Source organism: Beauveria bassiana, assembly GCF_000280675.1.
Source record: "Beauveria bassiana ARSEF 2860 unplaced genomic scaffold BBA_S00006, whole genome shotgun sequence".
Lineage (NCBI taxonomy): Eukaryota > Fungi > Ascomycota > Sordariomycetes > Hypocreales > Cordycipitaceae > Beauveria > Beauveria bassiana.
Window position 1 is genome coordinate 902,463 of NW_007930841.1, and position 21,503 is coordinate 923,965.

A 21,503-nucleotide genomic window follows, 5' to 3' on the forward strand; every position below is an offset into this window, starting at 1 on the left:
AATGGTGGTTGAATGCAGATGCAAGAATGAGATGGCATTGAGCAAGGCAAAGGACGAGATTCGCATCAACATTGGGTAAGCTTTACCTTGACCACTTGTGCTGCTTAATTTTGGCGTAGCACACGTAGTTAATGGTGTCGCCAGGCACCCTTCTGGCCCGCTTGCATGACGCAACAGCCATGCCCCGCCCGCCTGCCTAACCCGCGATTACCCTACACCATCAAGATATTTCGGAATCATCCGGCAAGTAGGATAGCCCTGTTAGAACAAAGTAAAATGAGGCGAGATACTGAGTGGAAGTGAATCACTCTCGTAAGCCTTGATTTGTACTAAAGACAGCCGGTCCTGTGCAACAATAGAGCGGGGGGTGAGCGGTGACTATGCGGACGGGCTTGACTACCTGACGAGGGCTGACTATTGTCGCAAAGCAGCGTTCAGGCACGCGGTTACGCAGCTATGAACCGGTTCAAAGCTGTTCCCGTATCACAATAGCACCCTCAAGTTCTCTGGTAGCCAAGAGCAAGTCAACTTGTCTTTTGTCACAAAGATTGTCACAAAAGTTGTCACCTAACTCCGCAATACGTACAGTAGTGAGAATCACTGTGGAAGCAAAGAACATCGCTCTGCACCAAATAATCAGACTGGTCCAGTTTCTATCATCACTGTGTTCGAAAACACCGCCCGCCATTGGGCTGCCGATGAGTGCGCCCATAGTAATGATGGAAAAAGTCATCCTCGATCGTATTGCCCACACACTCTTATCCGATGACGGGTTCGTCACTGTTGGAATGCGAAGAGAGGCACAAGGCGTGGAACCGAGGCTGTAAACAAATGTAAGCGCGACGACGCCGGCTTTAGTTCTGAAGTCCGAAAGAGCAAAAGCCAGAGCACCAAAAATGACGCCAATGATGGTCTGCACAGTCCTGAGCCCGTGGCGCCCGCCAAGCTTGTTGGGGGATGAGACGGCCTGCAATGCGTTTAGGATGGAAAGAAGTAGTTTAGGATGGAGAGAAGTAAGCTGGCAAGATTCTGGTCTCATGCCGGCCATTTTGACTTTTTCGGGGGTTCCCCAAATCGTGCTCGCACCATGACAGCGGCGAACACCATGGTACCGAGAACCATGAACCCATAATTCGTACCGTCCAAGGGAGTCCAACGCGCCCTGTAAGACGTTGAAGCATGATGGGGTGCATGACAGCATCAGAAGTAGAATTGACAGCTGGTTCACCTTCTCAGCTGAATATCTACTCACTAATACTCAATCCTCTCACCAAACTTCCAATCGTGAGACGAATACACGTCGAGAACCACTGCGACAGGGCTGACGAAGCCGGCAAGAGGATGAGACCAGAACCAGTGCCAGGCATAATGGTCTAATAGAGAAAGAGCGCACAGTATGAATGGATCAGGCTGACCATGATTAACCCAAAGTCTGCGAACGGTTTCGACGCCGAGCAGGGGGTGGTGGCCGTTATTGAGACGGAGACTGACGAAGATGCGGACCAGGTAGCAAAGGAGAAACAGGGCCGAGCCAATCTTCGCGAATCCCGGAGCTGATTTATATCGGAGAAGATCTGTCTCATTTATGCTTCGAAATCGACCATACGAGTTGAGCACGCCAAATACGATGAACATGTCATGGCTGTAAATGGAATCGCTTCCTAGCCGAGTCCAATGGATGAAACACGACACATCATAACACCATAAACCAAACCTGGGACTCCAGTGGCTATTTGAGCTCATTTGAGTTTCTGAGCAGATGACCGGATTTAGCGCACTGCATTGACCATAACCAGAATCTGGACTGTAGGGGCCGCATCTCCAGATCAGGTTGCAAGAGCTCCAGGAAGTTATGTTAACGAATGCAGCCACAAGGATTTCATTCGAAGAAGGGTCTCACTATTTTAGGACGCAGAAATACAGCAAGGAGTTTGAAACAAAGGACCGCACATTGAAGGGTCCTGAGATAAAGTCGAGGTATTTGGAAGCAAAATCGACCACCGTCAACACAAGGCATTCTAGAGAATCTCCCTCGTCCTTAACAGATTTGGTAATATTTTGACTGCTAGCGTGTTTCATGTCCCCATCTATCGATGTCTTTTGATTACGGGTTTCAGGCGTCGCTCCGCCAGGTTCATGTTGCTCTCGCAACTTTGTCTCGCAACAGCGATACCGCATTCCCTGTTGAGTCTCCCGGAAATCTTGTGCGTAATGTTCCAGAGAACAACGTCGGACTCGAGTCTCGCGCATTCGACTTTCTCAGAGATGCTATGGACGAAGATGTCGAAGCGGACTGAAGACCGGGCAAGCAACCCTAAGAAAGCAAAGCGCAATTTCTTTGACGAGCCGCCTTGTGTGAAATGTGAGGGCGCTGAATCAAGACGGCAAGCGGACGATAAAGAGAAAGATACTCCTGATAAAGATATTTTGTTGTTGACAAGTCAGTTGGCAAAATGTGGACGGGTGGTGCAGCAAGCAGCAATGACGGAAATACAGTTGACGGGCCAGGGCAGTTGGCGGGTGCAGTTGAATGCGACACTCTCGGTTGACTAGAACCGCAAAAAGTGGCAGACTTACTATGGGTTAAGTTGGAAGCCCTCGATTGAATTCATCGGGATTGCTCCTCAAACTCTGTTGATGGCGTCGTCGCTTCAATCGAGTAGCGCCTTCCTTGAGGTTTGGCCAAGAAGTCGGAGCACAGCCAGGGCCTATTTCCTCTTCGTGGCCTGTCAAGTAGGGTAATGCTTTGGTTTTTCTACAACTCATCCTCTGATTTATTGTATCAATTGTTCCCTGTCGTCCGGCGGAGCATCAGGAGTGCTTTCTGCAGCAGTCGACCCGTCTCCAATACTTTCCTGGTATCGTTATTCGCAACCATGCTGGGACAAAAGTAAGCATACAATCGTGGCGCTTGGCAATACTTTTGCTAAAATTTCAATAGATCCATCACGGTTGACGGCGCGGAGGTCGGCATAGAGGCCATTCTACTCGGGGCCACGACGTCGATTGGAGGCTTGCTCTTCGGCTACGACATAGGCCAAATATCCGGATTACTATTGTTCGAAGATTTTAAGCGACGCTTTGCCAATCACCTGAACGATGGGAGTTTCGAATGGGGGCCTATTTGGCAGTCGGTCCTAGTCTCGCTGATGAGCATCGGTGGTTTGCTCGGTGCGCTCTCTGGTGCATAGTAAGGCCTCGCCCTCTGTTGGCGTCTCGGAAATGTTCTGACGCGATGCAGCACCGCCGACTGGTGGGGACGACGACGAAGCATTTTATTCGGCGTGGGAGTTTTCATTGTCGGTTATATTGTTCAGATTACGGCCATGAACAGCGGATTTCATATGATGATGGGACGAATCGTCACCGGCTTGGGAATTGGTAACTTGTCCGTGGGTGTCCCTTTGTACCAATCGGAGACGTCCCCCCCCGGGATCCGAGGCGTAGTTATGGCTTCGTACCAACTCATGATTGCAATGGGCATCCTCAGCGCGAGTACCGTAAATTATGGCGTCCAAAGTCTGGGAGCAAGGGAGGTCTCGTGGCGTGTCGTCATCGGCATCGGTATTCTGATGTCTCTCCCGCTGGCCTTTGGGATCATGTGCGTACCAGAGTCGCCGCGCTGGCTGGCCTCGCGAGGCGACTGGGAAGGGGCGCGCATGTCGCTTGCTCGCCTGCGAGGCAAAAAACACGACCCTCGTAACGCTGTCATTGAAGAGGATCTAGGGGAGTTGAGGCAGGTTCTGGAGAAAGGGGGTCAAGTCAGCGAAGGATCGTGGCTGGAGTGCTTTTCCACATCAACAAACACGCCCAAGGTTCTGTACAGAACCCTGCTCGGGTTCGGCATACATTTTTTGCAGCAATGGTCCGGGATGAATTTCTTCTTCTACTTTGGCGCAACCATCTTTGGGTCTGCAGGTGTTCAAGACCCCCTCTTCACGCAGAATATTCTGGGAACAGTCAATGTGTTTATGACCTTGTATGGCGTCTTTGTTGTCGAGAGGTTTGGACGTCGTTGGCCCCTTTTTATCGGTGCCCTCTGGCAGGCTGGGTGGTTTTTTGTTTTTGCGGCCGTTTGCACTGCAAATCCGCCACACCCAAAGACTGGAATCATCAGGATTGTGTGTGCCTGTATGTTTATCGCCTCGTTTGCCGGAACATGGGGACCGATGGCTTGGAACGTTGTTGGCGAGATATTCCCGCTTCGTACACGTGCAAAGCAAGCCTCCTTGGCCACGGCAGGAAACTGGCTCGGAAATTGTAAGTTGACTTGCGCCAAGGACTGCATGCGACATGCGCTGACAAACATAGTCATGATTGGCTTTTTGACACCGGTTGCGTTTCGTGGAATAGGCTACGCATTTGGCTTTGTCTTTGTTGTGGCCAACCTGGCTGCGGCACTGCTTGTATACTTGTGTTTGTATGAGTCTCGGGCGCTGAGTTTGGAGGACGTGGATCTCATGTATGGTCAGAAAGAGCTCAAGGCTTGGAACAGTTCCAAGTGGGTGCCGCCTGGGTATGTCTCAGGAAGACAACGCGCTTGGCCGGCAGACGCGTCCATACAAGATGGCAATGGTAGAGAAGTTGAGGAAAATGCATAACTTTAGGTGTTTGTATAGTATCCTAGCTTGATAGTGTTATTCAACATGCTTGATGGCGATATTATTCTCAAGCTGCTGCTCACATGTTGTGGGCGATGAGCGTTGTGTGTGTTGTTGGTTGTTCAAGCACATGTCGTGCTCAAGCACATGTCTTGTCGCAAAGAGTTGTCTGTAATCTGATGACTGAGATTGGTTACGCGGAATTTTGTTAGCCGTGGCATGCACACGTCACCATTGGTGAAACGAGCCCAATTATTCAGCTGGTGATGACCATTGTAAGTGTACTCAGTAGAGTGGAAAATGGGGAGAGAATTGGAACACGCTCCCGAGGGTGCCGGCCAACTGTCCATGGGGCACATTAAAAGGGCAAATTTGCAACTCCACATTGGCGTACGAAAGATATACGAGGACCATTCAGGAAGAAATTATTTTAATGCCAAGGTCGGGTTCGCGATGGTCTTGGATTCATATATAAATGCCCCGCCCCCTTTCTTCTCCCTCCCGCACGCCACCACCACTCACCAGCCCAAGGGCAGCAGCCACCATCTGAAAGCGCCCGCGCTTTAAGGTTCCGATTGTGCCACGAGGTGATCAGCACTTGCCATCCATCTATCCAATCAAAAACAAGCATTCGCATCGCATCACATCACACGCGACACAGAAAATAAAAAAAAAACCATGGTCAATCCCAACTTTTCCATCCAGCCCACCCAAGAGGGCGACATGATTCGCTGCGCCGAGATCATGAGCGAAGCCTTTTCCTCGGAAGCCATTGGCCCTCTGCTCTTTGGCCCGCACACGGCCGAGTCGTGGGCCAAGACGGCGGCGGTGCACTGGCGCGTGCACAAGGAGCACATGGCTGCGTTTCCCTCGTGCCCGTACGCCATCAAGTGCGTGCACACGGACCCTGCAACGGGCGCGGAGACGATTGTCGGGACGGCCGAGTGGGCGCTTTACGACCGCGCGCTCGCACCGGGGGAGGAGAAGCAGCTTCCCGACGACCCGTACACTGCGTATCTGGCTGCCGTGGAGCCGGCCGCGAACCGGGCCAAGGCGGAGGTGGTGATGGCGCCAATGGTCAGGGTGAGGAAGGAGTTTACGCGGGGAAGGCCGCACGGGTTCTTGTCGTTTATGGCGGTGGACGGGCGGTGGAGAAGGCAAGGGGCGGCGTCGGCGTGCGTGAGATGGGGCATGGACAGGTGCAGGGAGCTGGGCATACCGGCGTACCTCGAGGCGACTGAGGACGGGAGAAGGGCGTATGAGGGAATGGGATGGGAGGTGGTGGACTTGCCTGGGCTGCCGTATCCGGCCATGATGTGGTGGCCAGAGGGCGTGAAGAGGTGGACGGATTGAAGATTTTTCTTGGGGGAGGAAGATTTGAAATCGTAATTAAAAGAAGACTGTGGCTGTCTGTCATATTGGACAGAGATGCAAGCAAAAAGTAGATATTGGCGGTTGACATATTCGGACAAGAGAATAGATACTACGAGAATAGACATTACTAGCAAAGCTATTATTAGACAAGACATTGCTAGAATAACTAGACATCACTAGAATAGAACATTACTAAAGGCAAGCTTGTACTTGGTTCTTACCCGTGATTGTTGTGTTAATGTCTCTGTGGAGTGTATCTAGAGGCTTCGGCATGGCGACTCTCCAATTGGTGCTCAGTCATGTTGTCCCCTGTACATCACGATGCAAACCGTCGATCTGCAACCTTTTCAACCGAGCACCGCTTGTTAATTCGTATTTCTAGCCTCGTCCTTTTAGCGCCTGTCCCAGGGCTGAACGAAGACGCCACGGCAAACAATACGCACAAGGCATTCTAGGCAGGCTGCCGGATAATCTCATAATATAATCAAAAAAAGGAATACCGTCTTCTCATCGGGGATACATCTTTAACTCCAGAAGGAGAGAGCGAGGGAGGGGGGGGGGGGGGGGGAGTCGCTTGCCTGCATGCAGGCAAGGTAAGGTAGCATCGAGGGAGGGCCACCATGACCACAGCCTTACGCCCTACGGGTAGGCTGGCCTGCCGGAGCGTCATCGCCTCCTTCATCCTGCATCGCTGACCAACCGCAGCCGCGTATTATGCAAGTTGGCCGGGTAGACTTTGCCGCTTTTTGATTGATAATGGAAGAGCAAAAACGATGGTGGGTGGGTGTTGCAGGTGAGCAGCAAGGCAGTTATTCAGTATTAGACCCCACTGCTCGCTTAGGATGGGGGCTTTTTTTTTTTTCTTTTCCCGCATGTTGCAACCTTTACGCCATTGTCGCCGCCGCCTACGCGCGCAAAGACACGGTGTCAACGGCAGCGCCAAGAGTAAAGGGAATAGGCGCTTACGGGTGATATGAGATTTGGGCGGCCTTGTTTACGTGAGTTGTTCAAACTAGGCAATATGAGTGGAGATTGGTGTTGGTAGTTGCTAAGTCAAATGGTTGGCCACTTACCAACGCAGAGGAGGCCGGCCGTTCATTACAAACCCACGACGTTGCAAAAAAAAAGATGACCTTTCAGTACTGTCAATTGACCCAAGACTCACTCGCCGGGTCTGCCTTGTCTATATCACAGAAACCCGGTCCAACATTACCGTTTGGCCCCCATTGCTGCCTACTCCCCCAATACCAACGACTCCATCTCGACCAGGCAAGCGCACCCCACACCCGCGGTCTCAATGACCGTGCACAGAGAGGTTGCATCGTCAACGGCTCAATCAGCTGGGGCTCGTCCAACGCCCGCACTGCAAAGGGCCGTTATCCCCGTTTCGATTCACTCTTTGGTGCTTGATTCGTCCACCGATGGGGGGGGGGGCCATGGAAACCAGAGCCGGATTAGCGCGGCCGCCCTGGTGCCTGTTGTTGGTAGCTAAAGTGTTGGTAGCATAAAAGTGTTGGTAGGCAGACAGGCAGATGGGTGGAATAGGAAAGAGGAAAACGGGCTACCAACAGGGCTGCCAGACAACTATATAACAAGGAGAGAATGGAAGCATTCTTGAAGATGAAGTGCAACCATTCTCTTCAGCATCTTGCAAACACAAAGCAAATACTCCCTTGGACTTGAACGTTTTTACTCTCGTTTCATCTTCTCTTTCCTCATTCTTCTTCAGAAACACTCAGTCAATATGCTCATGAACTCCCTTGCCTCCATCCAGGCCGCTGGCGTTTACACGGCCAACACGGTGCCGATTGAAAAGAAGTACGGCATGCCCGCCTCGGCCAACAACGGCGCGGGCACGGCCGCCCCCGGCGGAACCAAGGCAACGACTGCCACCAGTGAGTCGAGCCCGCCAAGCGAGGCGAGCGACTCGGTGACATGGAGCCCCTAGGTAGACAACGATGATGCTGGTGGTGGTGGTGGTGACGGTGGCGCAAGCCCGGAGAAGGATGCGCCACCAACCAACCAACAAAGTACCGGCGAGAGCGAAGAAACGGGGCAACAACGACCGATAAAACGCGAACCGACAGAGTAGAGGAGTTTTGAAGGAAGAGTGAAAAAAGCATACAAAACACAAGATACGTGATGTGGGGGAGGAATGATGCTCCAGAACACGGCATGGGACATTGAAGGAGGAGAGCGAGGCAATCTCGAAAATGGGGGGCCAATGCGGACGGCCGAGGAATACCAAGTGAAGAGTGCATTTGCCATGTATAGTAATGAAATTTACATACTATATAGCAAATGACTGCACAAATGCCCATCAACATTCGTTACCACGCTTATAGAGACGAGCCGAGCGGGCGTCCATGTCTTGGATTGTGCAACGTGAACGGGGAGCAACCGCAAGCCCCCTGGGGTCCCTGTTTTTTTCTTTAACCCCTCCATTCTGGGCGGCGGATCGGCGGCGCACGGAACATCAGCGTAGAAATAATCGTGGGGTAGTAGACTAACAGCTTGCCATGCTGCACCCGCGAGACATGTTGAGACAAGTTGACGACATGGCCGAGTCAGACGAGGAGGCGACGTCATAAGGCGGATGCTGTAGTAAAGATCGAGATGAGATGTAAAATGGATGCAGAGAAAAACTTGGGAATTTCAATGGATGCCAAGAAGTTCCAGATGGATGTCAAGGTCGAAGATGTTGGTTGATGTGTAAAAAAGATGCATGTGTTGTAAAAAGAGTCATTCTATTCCTCTGCAAAAAACCCAGCAACAACAAACATAACCCAAGAAAAGCGCTATGGTAGCAAATCCTCTTGTCTCTTTTTTGGTCCTCATCATCACCACCTGCGCGACTTAAATCTGTTGCACGTATATGTATATATATGGAATCGCTTCGTTTCTCAATTTCTTTTCTTAGCTCCCAATATGACTATAGAAAAAAGGAAATAAAATCATCGTATTTAGATCGTATTAAATCGTCATTTGGCTCGTTTACCAGCCGCGGCCGGCCAGCTTCTCCTCGGGCTTCATCGAATCGCAGTTGATGCCGACCATGGCCTCGCCGAGGCCGGTGCTGCACTCGGCCAGGACCTTGGCGTCCTTGTAGTGGGTGGTGGCGCGCACAATGGCCTTTGCGCGCTTGGCGGGGTCGCCGCTCTTGAAGATGCCGGAGCCGACAAAGACGCCGTCGCAGCCGAGCTGCATCATGAGAGCGGCGTCGGCGGGGGTGGCGACGCCACCGGCGGCAAAGTTAACAACGGGCAGGCGACCGAGCTCGGCGGTCTGGCGGAGCAGCTCGGCGTCGACCTCGAGCTTGCGCGCCATGTCGCGGATGCGGATGATGCCGCCCTCTGCAAGCGCAGCCTTGGCCTCGGCGATCTGGCGGTTGACCGTCTTCATGTGGCGGACGGCCTCGACAACATCGCCGGTGCCAGCCTCGCCCTTGGTGCGGATCATGGCGGCGCCCTCGGCGATGCGCCGGAGGGCCTCGCCGAGGTTGCGGCAGCCGCAGACAAAGGGCGCCTTGAAGGGAGATTTCTCGACGTGGTACTCGTCGTCGGCGGGGGTCAGCACCTCGGACTCATCAATGTAGTCGACACCGAGCGCCTCGAGCACCTGGCACTCGACAAAGTGGCCGATGCGGGCCTTGGCCATGACGGGGATGGTGACGGCGGCCTGGATCTCCTTGATGACAGCGGGGTCGGACATGCGGGCGACGCCGCCGTCCTTGCGGATATCGGCGGGGACGCGCTCGAGGGCCATGACGGCGCAGGCGCCGGCCTCCTCAGCGATGCGGGCCTGCTCGGCATTGGTCACGTCCATGATGACACCGCCCTTGAGCATCTGGGCGAGGCCGGCCTTGACGGCAAAGGAGGAAGCGGCCGAGGTGGAGCCGTTGCTGCCGTTGGTGGCGGGGGTCTCGGAAGTCATGTTGAAGATGATGTTGGTGTGTGTGTGTGGTGTTGAGGTGTGAGGAAGATGTCTAATGGCCTAACACGTTAGCGATGTGTCAAGGTAGTCGTAGCGGCGGGAGGATGGGAGAGGCGACAGAGGCGAGAGAGGCAGAGAGAGAAACGCAGAGAGAGAGGTAGGAGAGACAGAGAGAAAGAGAAAGACGGAGGATTGCTTACAAGTCAATTGAAGACGAAAAGGGAGTTGGCTATGGGGGGGAAAGATGAGATGTGGAAGGAAAATCTGGGGGAGGCGCGGAGCTAATAAAGATGTTGAGCTCTTTAGCGGAACGAGTCAAGATGGTGGACGGAGTAGAAAGCGTGCGGCCATCGGAGAGCCGCGGATGGGCGCAGACGACATTTTTCTGTGGGAGCAGGCAAAGGCTGTCTATTTTTTTTTTTTTTTGCCCCTCCAGCCCTCCAGGTGGGTTAGCGTAGGCTTAAAGTCAACGAGGGGCACACACAGACGAGAGGGGGAGGGGCACAAGGTAGGTCAGATTATCCCGGGTTTGGTCTATATTACTCTGTATGCATCCAATGTCGAAAGTACTGCCAGAATAAGAATCAAGTAGTCCATTCGAGTGGTCCATTCAGGTCGCACCATTTCAGGTGGCACGGCATTATAGCTTGATTCGTGCCAACGGGATAGCACAACAGTCCAACGAGTGCGAGGGCAGCTGTCATGGTTCACTGCATCCCGTCACATCCGGCCAACGGCTGTACATGCAGATGGCCGCTTGGCAAATAAGACACCAAACGGGTAGCTGCTGCATAAATGAAAGCTGAATCTGTGTATTGCATCTAAATCAATATTTACCTCTTTTCTTTTCTAATTTACAGAAAATGTGCAAACAATTAGGTTGTACGGAATACAGTCATCTCAAAAAAATAAAATAAAAATTAAACCCCACCAAGGGTCCCCTGGCTAGCGCCCGCTGCGGACAGTCTCTTTTCGGTCTCTTGCAGGATGCGTGTGCAAGATGCCGCTGCACGCCTCTTCTTTTTGACAATCGAATCATCTCGAGCCCGCCCAACCCGAGTTTGCTCTCGACACTTTACATGACGGGCCGGCTCTCGGCTAAGCCTAGCCATCGCTTTTCTTCCATTTACCTCGTCCATCGAACCATTTCTTCTCTCTTCCTCGCAACCTCACCCCCGAATTGGATAGTCTTGCAGCCCGGAACGAGGCGAGAAAAACAACCTACATCTGCAATGTTCTGTGCTCGACCGGTCAACGAAGCTTGCATATTCAACGTCTCTGATATATTCGATAACGAACCCGATAAAGCGCCACCCTGCCAAACGTGACGATAATCAAGACACGTTCATACCCGTCGATCGAGTCCTGTCTGCACTATCCATCCCATCTATCCCTACGAAGTAATCACAGCCAACAAAAACGCATCAGCAGTATTTTTGAGCAGAAACTCGTTGTAGGGCTGGTCTCAACACGGCTGCACCACCAAGCGTCCGCACGCCTGGCCGGCATCCTATCTGGCGTGCATGACCATCGCTGCACGTACCCGGAGCCGCTGGCCTGTTCAGCCTTGCACCTACATGCCATCACACCCCTTGCCCGTATGCACCAAATGACTTACAAAAATAAACTACTACAGCATCGCCAATTCGACTCCGCAGCGTCTTCTCAAACTGACCGGTTCGCTCGTGCATCATCTAATATGCAACTCGCCCAGATTGCGGCTTACTCCACTGTGCGCCCTACCTATTAATCAGGACAGGAATTGTCACCTGCAACACGCACTGCATGCCTTGTGACTAACCATCTCATGTCGCCGTCGCGCCACCCGCTCCCCGAGAGCCCGGGTATGGGTACTCGATACGGCCGCGCTCGCTTCGACTCATCCTTTGTCACACTGAGTCGCCGGCCTGGTCTGGCCTAGTCCATCAAGCCATGAACCTTTTCGGTGCTCATCCAGGGCCTCTTCTCCACCGTTTTTACGCCGTCCTCGTCCACCTTTTCCCCACCTCATGACTTTATTCCGTTACGTACAGGCCCTGAGGCCGGGGAAAAACCAACTTTGCCACTTTCTGCACCAAATTGAACTGATGAAATGCACCCCATCATCCCTTGGCATAATTCTTTCCAGCATCCTGCAGTGCATATTTGTCTAGTCCTATTTTTACAATGTCTCACTTTATCCGGACAAGGCGGCCTGCATTATGCAAAACGCCCCTGCAAGGTACCACGACCAGCCGTTTGTACCAGTATATTTAGTTAATCAAGCAAGGCGCACATGTGGTACTTGATACTTGCTCTGGGTGGCGCGACGAGGGGTGTCCGAAGGCGGAGCTCCACTTCAAAAAAAAAAAAACTGAAGCCGACAACTTTTTGTCAGACTGCCTATTATTAACAAAGCCCGGCTTGAGCCGATACACGTTGAGCGGGTCGCCGCCTCCGGGGCCATCTTCACTCATTGCGCATGCATAACAATTCAACTCTACCCTTCAAGCTTGTTTCCTTAAATACAATCTCAACTTGCAGCATTATTTTCTCTTCCCCCGCCCCCCTTTCTCCCCCACGATCTCTCTATTCCTCCCCCTCGAACCATTCATCATCCTCCACAAACATCTCATCATGCAGCCCACCACCACCACCGTCGGTGTCCTCGCCCTCCAGGGCGGCTTTGCCGAGCACGTCGCCCTCGTCCGCAAGGCCGCCGCCCAGCTCCCCGATACCTATCCGACCGCCGTCGTCGCCATCGAGGTGCGCACCCCCGACGAGCTGGCCCGCTGCGACGCCCTCATCATTCCCGGCGGCGAGAGCACCACCATTTCCTTTGTCGCTGCGCAGTCTGGCCTCCTTGAGCCACTGCGCGAGTTTGTAAAGTACGTCTTCCTCAATCATTCTTCTTCGTTGCTCTTTTTTCTTCTTCTTGTTCTTGTTGTTTCTTGTTCTTGTTCTTCTTGTCTTAAATCCCAGAGTGAGAATGCTAACCTCATCTTTCCCCCCCCAGAGTCCTCAAGAAACCTACCTGGGGCACATGCGCCGGCCTCATCCTCCTCTCCGAACAAGCCAACGCCACCAAAAAGGGCGGACAGGCCCTCATCGGCGGCCTCGACGTCCGCGTCCACCGCAACCACTTCGGCCGCCAGATTGAGAGCTTCATCGCGCCCCTCGACCTGCCCTTTCTGCCCGACGCCACCTCTCGTCCCTTTGACGGCGTCTTTATCCGCGCCCCCGTCGTCGAGGCGCTGCTCTCGCCGGCCGTCGCCGTCGTCGCCACCCTCCCCGACCGCGTCAACAAGGCCAAGCCCAAATCGGCCGTCTCTGAAGCGAATCCCGAGGACAATGCCGGCGACATCATCGCGGTCCGACAGGGTAACGTGCTCGGGACGAGCTTCCACCCCGAGCTTACGACGGATGCCAGGATGCATGCCTGGTTCCTCCAGGAGTTTGTGCACAAGAAGTAGACGTTATGATGGAATGAATTCAGAATAGATACGATTGGATGCGAAATGCAAAGCAATAAGAAAGCCCACATGGGCGAAATGATACAGTTACGGCGTTGGGACTCTTTCGGGACATACATCATCATGGGCAGCACATTAGCCCGCAGCGCTTCATAGAACAAAAAGCACTTCCCGTTTTTTGCTTTCTTCTTTTCTCTCTCCCTTATTTCTTTTTTTAGCTTTTGTTAAGGGTCTATAGCAAGCTCTTCACCGTTTTGCTCGCTGGATCAGATGCTTGTTGGCCGGGGCGCTCATGTGTCCATCAAAAAGTAGCGGGACAAGGCTATTTCGAACCCTCTCCCAATCAATGAAGGGAGAATAATGCGAGCTTATGCATGAAACTAGCCTGTAATTCTACCCAGCTACATGGTCACCAGTCACTTTCATCTGAGCCCAGCAATCTTCGAAAGCAGCAGTACTCAAGATCACATAACAGGGTAGGACGAGACGAACGCCTCTGGTAACAGTTTATGGCTGCCAAAACTATCCCTGTGATCGGTGGGTGTAAATCCTACGACAGCATGAGACGAGCATCGACTACATGTGACGCACCACCTACCTGACAACCACATTGGTCGAGACCAACATACATCACACACACGGGCAGGAGTTGACAGTGATTGGTTAGAAGAATATAGAGCAATCTGACAAAGGAAACAACAAAAGATGAGCTTTTAGAAAGCAGCAGCAATCAATGTGAGAAAATGTGACTTGATGGCAAATCCTCCCCCCGAACGTACGCAAATCGCAACGCCAATTCGTGATTCGAAAGACTCAAGAAAATAATCAAGTGGCATGGTGTCGTCGTGTCAAGCGCGCAAAAAGCAACCGTGACCAAAAGAAGAGCCCTGTAAAGCAGACAAGACATAGGAACCGCCGCCAAAAAAACTTTCGGCGACAACGTCTTTCGATTTCAGCCCAACGCCCCGAAAAAAAATCCCCCCAGCACAGAAAAATCGCCTCCAGGGGAAAGCTGCCAAGATAAGACAAACAAACACACAACATCATGTGAGCCGAATTCCACAACGGAGCTTTGTGTAACACGAGTGATGCTCCCGTCCCAGCGAGCCGTTCAAGTCTTTGTCTTCATTGAGTTGATAGTACACCAGATTTGTCGCATTTAAAAGTTCTAAAGATAGACGCACATGGTTAGCCTTGTCTCATACATATGTGCCGCTTTCTACTCGGTTCCATTTACCTGGGGAGGGCCAGCAGGTCCAGGGGGGCCGGTAGGACCGGCAGGACCCTGGCCGGGAGCAGGACCGCCAAAGTGCTGAGGTCCATAAGGACCAGGGCCACCATGGCTAGGCATTCCCATGTAGTGAGGAGGAGGAGGGGCAGGGCGGTAGGGGGTACCAACGCCAGAGTTGTTCTGCGAGCGACCCCAGCTCAGGCGAACACGCGAGTTGCCAATAGGGTAGCCCTGCATCTGGTTGATGGCCATTTCGGCGGCGTGGCGGTGGACAAATTGGACAAAACCGCAGCCCTTGCCAGGGGGGATTTTGACATAGGTGATTTCACCGAATCCCTGGAAAAAGGAGCGAAGCTCGTCTTCGGTGACGTAGCCCGAGAGGCCACCGACAAAGACGGTCGTGTTGTTAGGGTCGGTGAACTGGTTCATCTGCGTTGCAGGGTTGTAGCCGCCATAGGCGAAGCCCTGCATACCGTTCCACATTGGCTGTTGAGGCATGCCGCCGCCCATCATAGGGCCGCCGTGGGGGCCGTGTCCGAAGCCGTGATTACCGCTGCAGGGATTAGCTCTCGTATTCTCAGCTGCGTTGAAATCGAGCGTACCGGTTCTTAGGAGTAGCAGTAGAGATGCGCATAGGTCGGTTACCACAGTAGACACCCTGCATCTCGACGAGGGCACGCTGCTGATCATTCTCGTCAGAGAAGCGTACAAAGCCGTAGCCACGGCTTTGGCCCGACATAGCATCCGTCATGATCTTAGCTGACTTGCAGGACGGGAAGCGGGCCTGAAAGAGAGAGACCAAGACATATTCGTTGACCTCGGGACCAAGGTCGCCCACGAAGATGCTGTACTCGGGACCGCGATCGTCTCTGTTGCAGAGCGTTAGCATCGTTCAAAGAAAAAGTTTGGTGAGAAGTTTGAGAATGAATGTGACAAACGGAAGTTTCTGGGCCTGACCAATAGTCACAAAACACACGCCAAAGTGAAGGTGTATGTGACGATAGAGACCCAAAGTGGGGCACGGGTGCATTGAGCGTGACTGCGCGTATGCAGCGCCCACCGCCACAAGCAATGCTATTGAATAGGGTAATTATGATTGTACGTACCTGCGGTCAACCAAGCCGCCACCGGAAGCCCAGTTGAGCTTGAACTGACGGGAGCTGTTGGGGACAGGATTGCCGTTAAGACCCAGGGCCTTGGTGGCGGCGTCGGCGGTCTGGAATTCCACGAAGCAGTAGCCGGCGTTGCTGATTTGTTAGCATTGGTCTAGTGGGGAAGAGTGCAGTATGCATACCCAGAGTTCTTGTCGCGGATGACCTTGACGTTGACAGTCTCACCAGAGGCGGACAAGAAGACACCCTTGATGAAGTTCTCGTCCATCCACGGCTCGAGCTCGCCCATCCACAAGGTTGTCTTGGCCTGATCCTGGGAAGAGCCAGTGGGAGGAGGAGCGGACATGTCGCCGGAAGGGGGAGTGCCGTTGGCGTAAGCCATCTGGCCGTTGGAGGGGCCACCGTTGGCGGAAGCAGCACGGAAAGAAGGGTCGAGCTCCATGGTAATCTGGCCGGTCAGCATCGCTGGGGTGTTCTTGTCGATGCAGGATACACACTGGTCAGGTAAAAATGTCAATGAGGTTCAAATGCTGAGTGAGCGAATGTTCTGGGATGTGTTAGCTGTGTATTGTGAGGAGTAGCAGCTGGGGGTATCAGCTGAGAGCAGCCGTACAAGAAATGAGTTGTCGAGAATGCGGGAATGGATGCAGATTGTTCGACAACGATTGACTAGAATTATACACGCAAAGGGTCGTAAATTCTTGAGGCGAAACAAGTCGTTATGGGCGTGGGGATCGAGAAAGCTGGTATCCGGACCGAAAAGCCGCGACACTGACAGGGTAGTCGTACAGAGAATACTGGCAAAGACACCGCGACGCCGAGTGGAAAAGAGAAGCAAATTGCTCTTCAAGACACGGGAAGGGAGGGAATGACAGAAGCAGGTTCCGACAAATTTCCCAGAAAAGCAGACGTAAGTTCTACCGAAAATTCGCAACGAACGTGGTAAAACAGTTGGACGATGACGAAATGACGAGAACCTAAAAGAGCGTGATTAGCACTGGGGGCGGTGGCTTGAGTCTTTGTTTGTCGTTCGTTTGCTGGTGTGATCTCGGGTAAGTGGTCCGTCGCGGCTGACGGGTACGCTGGGAGACGCGGGTCAAAGGGGTTTCCGATGTGGATGGAGCCGAGGCGGTTCCTGTAACAGCAACAGACGGCGAAAGAAGGCCGGGTATTGGCTGAAAAGGCAAATGTTAAATTGCTATGATTTGACTGAATCCTTTGTATGCGTTGCCTGATCGCGCGTGAGGACGCTCAACGTCCGAGGCGGCCGGAGACGAATGGACCAAAACACTGAAGGGCTTGCGAAACGGACAATTTCGGGAGCAATGCGTCATTGGGAGTAACCGAGGCGGGCAAAAGAAATCCCCAAAGCCACAACTAGTTAGAAGCATAGCTCCTGGCAGCTAGCCAGTTGTCGCCCAGCGAGAAGCAATTGCTGCCTGTGACGAGATGTAGCTAGTAGAGACATATACCAGGCGCGGCCACGTCATGCGGCGCAGGCAGTCATCCATTGAGGTGTTGGGCGAGTTTCATCAGATGCATCAATGATTCAATAGAGATAGCATCAACGTAGTAGCTTTCAAAGCTAGAATCGAACAGGCCAGGTCTTTTTCGCGATGTGTCGGCCACGTCGCGATTCGTTGAGGGGTAGGTCGGTAGAGTTTTTGAGGCGCGGTAGGGAGCCACCCCAAGCGCACACCAGCAAACAGAAACGGTCGAGTAGGCAAAAACGCGCAGATGCGCGAGGGGAGGAATTGCTTAATTGGTAAACTTACTTTTAAGCGCCCGCAAAACAAACGTAAATCTCTTGACAATATCCGAAACACGCACAAGGGAAAACTCGCAGTAGCCTTGACGGAGAGGGGGAAGGAAAAGATGTGTGGAAGGGAGAAGAAGGGAAGGACGCGCGAGGCAGCGAATGATTAGGTGAGGAAACTTTTTTGTGTCTCTTTCCGGCGGGAGCAGCAGGCGGGAGCAGCTGGCGAGCGAAGACGAGGACAAGGCGCAAAGTGGTGCAAGGCTAAGCCGGTTTTAGTAGTGGACCAGTGGAACAAGAGATAAAAGCAAATATTAAAGAGATAAAAGAAAAATTGGCCCCAGTAGAGGCTTATGCTGGGCCCAGTGACGGGCGGGCAGAGTGCTCCGCAGGGGACAGAAGGCGCTGGAAACGTCGTGACAGTGCTTGCTGTAAAGTACCTCACAAAGTCACAACGACTCCAGAGAGCTGCCACAGTGATGGAGAGTACTAAAGATGGCGCTCCGAGTCCACCCTAGCCCACTGTTGCACCAGCCACTGAGAGGCGTTACCTGCCACCTGTCTGGCTGACCAAGCCGCTGCTCGACTGACGCGAGTGTGCTTGGCAGCTTGGATGCTTGGACGCCTGGGAAATGCTTCTCAACTTACCTCGTGCAGACCAGACAATATCCACCAGGATCGACCGGGGCAGCGTATCTTTGCTTTTGCGAGAAAGTAAGGGATCGAGGTTTGGTCGGGTACAGGCTTCTTCTTCTATTCGTATTAGAATACCATGCATTGTAGTGCAGACACGTCGGGAGTCCGACACGGTAACGCAACACGGCGTACACGGCCAAAAATGCACCCGTCGTCAAACTAGACAGTATCACTCACTGTATTCGTAGTTGTGAGTGCCAGAATAACAAAGCAGCGTGTGAATCGGCCTTCTGCAGTGCGATAACAGGGTCTTGAGCAGATGTGAAGCAGCGCAATACAATGCACGGGTCAACAGAGCAGCGCGAGCAGGCAATGACAGAAGCAGAAGAATAAGCGACCAAGACTGGATGAGTTCAATCAGGCAGCAATTCACGATGAATGAGCAGAATTTTTTAAGAAATGGAGGGGAGACGACCGGCGAACCACAAGCGGCCAGCCGAGAGCGCACGATCAATGATCAGAGTCACAGTCATACATTTGGCGTACCAGGAGTCAAATTGGATGTATCCATGTGGCCCGAGGCAAACGTGTGCACTACAAGTGTACTAGACGAGCTGGCAAACCAAGCAGAGCGCTGCCGTTGCTGCCTATCTTACACAACTGACTGCAACCACCACAAACCAGATGTACATAGCTGAGGCGCCCCATCAGTCTGCTAGAAGCAGCCATGAAGATCGCCTGTGGTCTCGACCACGGGCACACTGGATGAGCTCCTCGATCGCCATCCCACCATTGTCGCAGCGTGGTAGCCGGCCTTTGGACAGCGACATTTGGCGCTGTCAGTAGATGGCCATCCTTGGAGAGGCCGGGAATGGCTAGCGCATCCCTTGCAGAGTTGGCAATGTACCTAGGTAAATAGTGATACGCCTACGGCTAGTAGTCTGGCAAGCTGCTGACAGCTCCGTTTGCAGTTCGTGCCCTTTTTCTCCATCATGCACCAATGCAGACTCGTATCAGAGCAAGCCACCCTTGATAAACATGCAGCCAATCCCTTTCCTCGTCCTGTCCTCCCGCCGAGGCCCCATGGTTGACTCTGAAACACGAGCATTGCCAACGCACGGCAGCTTGCAAGCAGTCCAGCTCAAGCCACGCCGTGGCCGGCCGGTTCCTGCAGCTAGAAATCCGTGGGCGGGCCCGGCGAAAGGACTCGACCAGCTTGACACTTACCTGCAGCTACGACTTACTGCAACACAATTTACAAGAGTTTTTTTCCGCTCGCGATTTCGATTGATACCGCCAGCTGTGTTACATGCTGCCGATGAAGACGGTTCGCTCTCTCTGGTATGCCTCCTTTCTCTCTTGTGCTGTGGAGAAGCCACTGCTGTACCTATTAGTAGTGGACCCCTCCAGCCCCGAAGCCTCGTTCTTTCTGGACGCCCTTGCTGCCTTCAACCTCTTTGTCTGAGTCCTAAGCCTGTCCAATACCCATCAACTCCTAACAACCCAGTATGGACACCACCATACAAACTTGTTAGCAGCTCCTCTTTCACGCAAACATCGACGTCGACGCCCATCGCCTCCTCCTATCAGTTAGCAACGTGACGCTGGCCATCTGCACGTCATTCAGGCACAAAAAAAACTTCTCTTGTCTCGTGTCCCCATAGACCATCGTCAAACACCCAAGCGCACCTCGATTTATGCAACCAAGCGCGACGGCATGAATCAATGGCTGCATAGAATCCCTTCAACCATCCCACCATCATCAATTAGAGTTTGCGCCCACCTCAAGCTGATAACCATCCGTGCTTTGCGGTCCTTTTGGCCACTATTACCTGGCAGGTTCGCTGGGCTCTCCGCGCACGACTCTTGAGTCTTCACATAGTTAGTCTTCAATGCCCTATCGGCTACGCTCCGGTAATGGTTATTTGCGTCGCCTTATTTTGGTCGATCCCCTTTCGCTACCTGTTGCTACCTGTTTCTTTCTGTTGCTGCCACGGTAATCGCGTCTCCTCCCTTGATGTACTTGATGTACTCCGGCAACTGGCTGGGCTTTCATGATACTGCCCGCTAAATACGAACCGAGACAAGCCCATCTCCTTTGATTCTGATCTATTTTGCTTTTCTCGCCTAGCACCACAGCAGCTCATCGTGATTTCGGTGCCTCCCTGCCTGGTACGATTACGAATCTCACCTCGCAACTTGGCAATTGTCTATTGGGATGGATCATGAACATGGATCCGTCGCCCTTTTCCTTTTACTCCAGCCGAAACTAAACCTAAATCGCCTGGTACCGAGACAACCGACCCTTTCCAGCTGCACAGGCATTGTGCCCCTCTGGCGCGACAATAGCGTCTCACCCCAATGCTTTACAGCCGTCATACGATGTAGTTTTTGAAGTGTCTTACGAATACACTAGCCATTTCAACGTATCGCCTTGGCTGTTGTCTTTGTTTGCGTTCGAATCTTACAACAACAACGCTGCAGTTACTACTTCGATAGCTTCCCTTGCCGCGAAACGCCGACAAATCTACTAGTTGCTCCCTCGGTCGATGGTTCAAGGGCCAGATATTCTCACTCGAGGTCAGTATCTCCAGGCTCATTGTACTTCACAAGCAAGCAAGCAAGACAGCCATGCCACCCATCTCGCTGCCATTATCGGGCGTTCAGTAATAGCAAGGCCAAGGAACACCTCCTGATGCGAGGTGTGGCACCCCTTGACAGCGCCCCTCAGCCGTCCAAGCTACGCCGACAAATGATATCGCTCTCCAGGAACTTGGGAAGTTTGCAAATAATAATGGTCTGGCACTAAAATAGTGCATTTTCTTCGGCGGACTTGCTTTGTTTTGCTCGCAGCGAACCTCCTGGACTTTGCGCTGCAGGGATTCTATACTGCGCTATACTTGCAAGTGCCACGCAACTTATATACCTCGAGAACTAGATGATCTTGTCACGGAGACCCAATTGAGCTCTGCGTCTATTTACAAAGCTGTCAAGCTCTTTGCTGTGGCATCTAAGTGGTGGGGCATAGCTTCTCGAAGTGGTTGGGAAGTTGGGTGGGTGTTTCGCAACTGGCCCTGTGCGGATCTGCGGCGTCTTGATGGGGGCAAACTGACCTGCTATTTCGAAATGGGGCAGGGACTCTTTGCCACAATGTGCTCATGTCAAGATCCAATGGGAAACAATCGCCAACGCATAACATGTCTGTAGTCCGGCATTGACACTTGGCATGTTCAAAAGCTCGATAATGGCTACAACGGTCGCCAAAGGGGAAACCATGCTGCGATTTTTATCCCCATGACAAGACCTTTGGTACTGTGAGCCAAAAGTACATATCCGTGCCGAGTCTGCCGTGCCAGAGAAGCCAATGGCGGCGCTGCTCTCATCACGACACCGGCTTGCTTGAGTCTT

At 52.7% G+C, this 21,503-nt stretch overlaps 6 protein-coding genes across 6 annotated transcripts; 4 read left to right on the plus strand and 2 right to left on the minus strand.

The window, feature by feature from the left end:
• Positions 1-2,876: 2,876 nt before the first annotated feature.
• On the plus strand, positions 2,877-4,601 carry BBA_03044 (hexose transporter; the record flags this gene model as incomplete). Its single annotated transcript, XM_008598141.1, has 4 exons — positions 2,877-2,890; positions 2,942-3,190; positions 3,242-4,260; positions 4,312-4,601. 4 exons carry the CDS (start codon positions 2,877-2,879, stop codon positions 4,599-4,601), a joined length of 1,572 nt encoding a protein of 523 aa, XP_008596363.1.
• A 678-nt stretch (positions 4,602-5,279) lies between these two features.
• BBA_03045 (Acyl-CoA N-acyltransferase) lies at positions 5,280-5,954 on the plus strand (the record flags this gene model as incomplete). Its single annotated transcript, XM_008598142.1, has 1 exon — positions 5,280-5,954. One exon carries the CDS (start codon positions 5,280-5,282, stop codon positions 5,952-5,954), a length of 675 nt encoding a protein of 224 aa, XP_008596364.1.
• A 1,765-nt stretch (positions 5,955-7,719) lies between these two features.
• Positions 7,720-8,067, plus strand: BBA_03046 (uncharacterized protein; the record flags this gene model as incomplete). The annotated part of the gene is made up of 2 exons (XM_008598143.1): positions 7,720-7,870; positions 7,928-8,067. The coding sequence occupies 2 exons, from the start codon at positions 7,720-7,722 to the stop codon at positions 8,065-8,067; spliced, it is 291 nt and encodes a 96-aa protein (XP_008596365.1).
• Positions 8,068-8,969: 902 nt separating this feature from the next.
• BBA_03047 (pyridoxine biosynthesis protein) lies at positions 8,970-9,908 on the minus strand (the record flags this gene model as incomplete). The annotated part of the gene is made up of 1 exon (XM_008598144.1): positions 8,970-9,908. One exon carries the CDS (start codon positions 9,906-9,908, stop codon positions 8,970-8,972), a length of 939 nt encoding a protein of 312 aa, XP_008596366.1.
• A 2,616-nt stretch (positions 9,909-12,524) lies between these two features.
• BBA_03048 (SNO glutamine amidotransferase) lies at positions 12,525-13,360 on the plus strand (the record flags this gene model as incomplete). The annotated part of the gene is made up of 2 exons (XM_008598145.1): positions 12,525-12,775; positions 12,904-13,360. The coding sequence occupies 2 exons, from the start codon at positions 12,525-12,527 to the stop codon at positions 13,358-13,360; spliced, it is 708 nt and encodes a 235-aa protein (XP_008596367.1).
• Positions 13,361-14,579: 1,219 nt separating this feature from the next.
• BBA_03049 (RNA recognition domain-containing protein) lies at positions 14,580-16,145 on the minus strand (the record flags this gene model as incomplete). Its single annotated transcript, XM_008598146.1, has 4 exons — positions 14,580-15,144; positions 15,194-15,460; positions 15,698-15,838; positions 15,886-16,145. 4 exons carry the CDS (start codon positions 16,143-16,145, stop codon positions 14,580-14,582), a joined length of 1,233 nt encoding a protein of 410 aa, XP_008596368.1.
• Between the last annotated feature and the right edge of the window lie 5,358 nt (positions 16,146-21,503).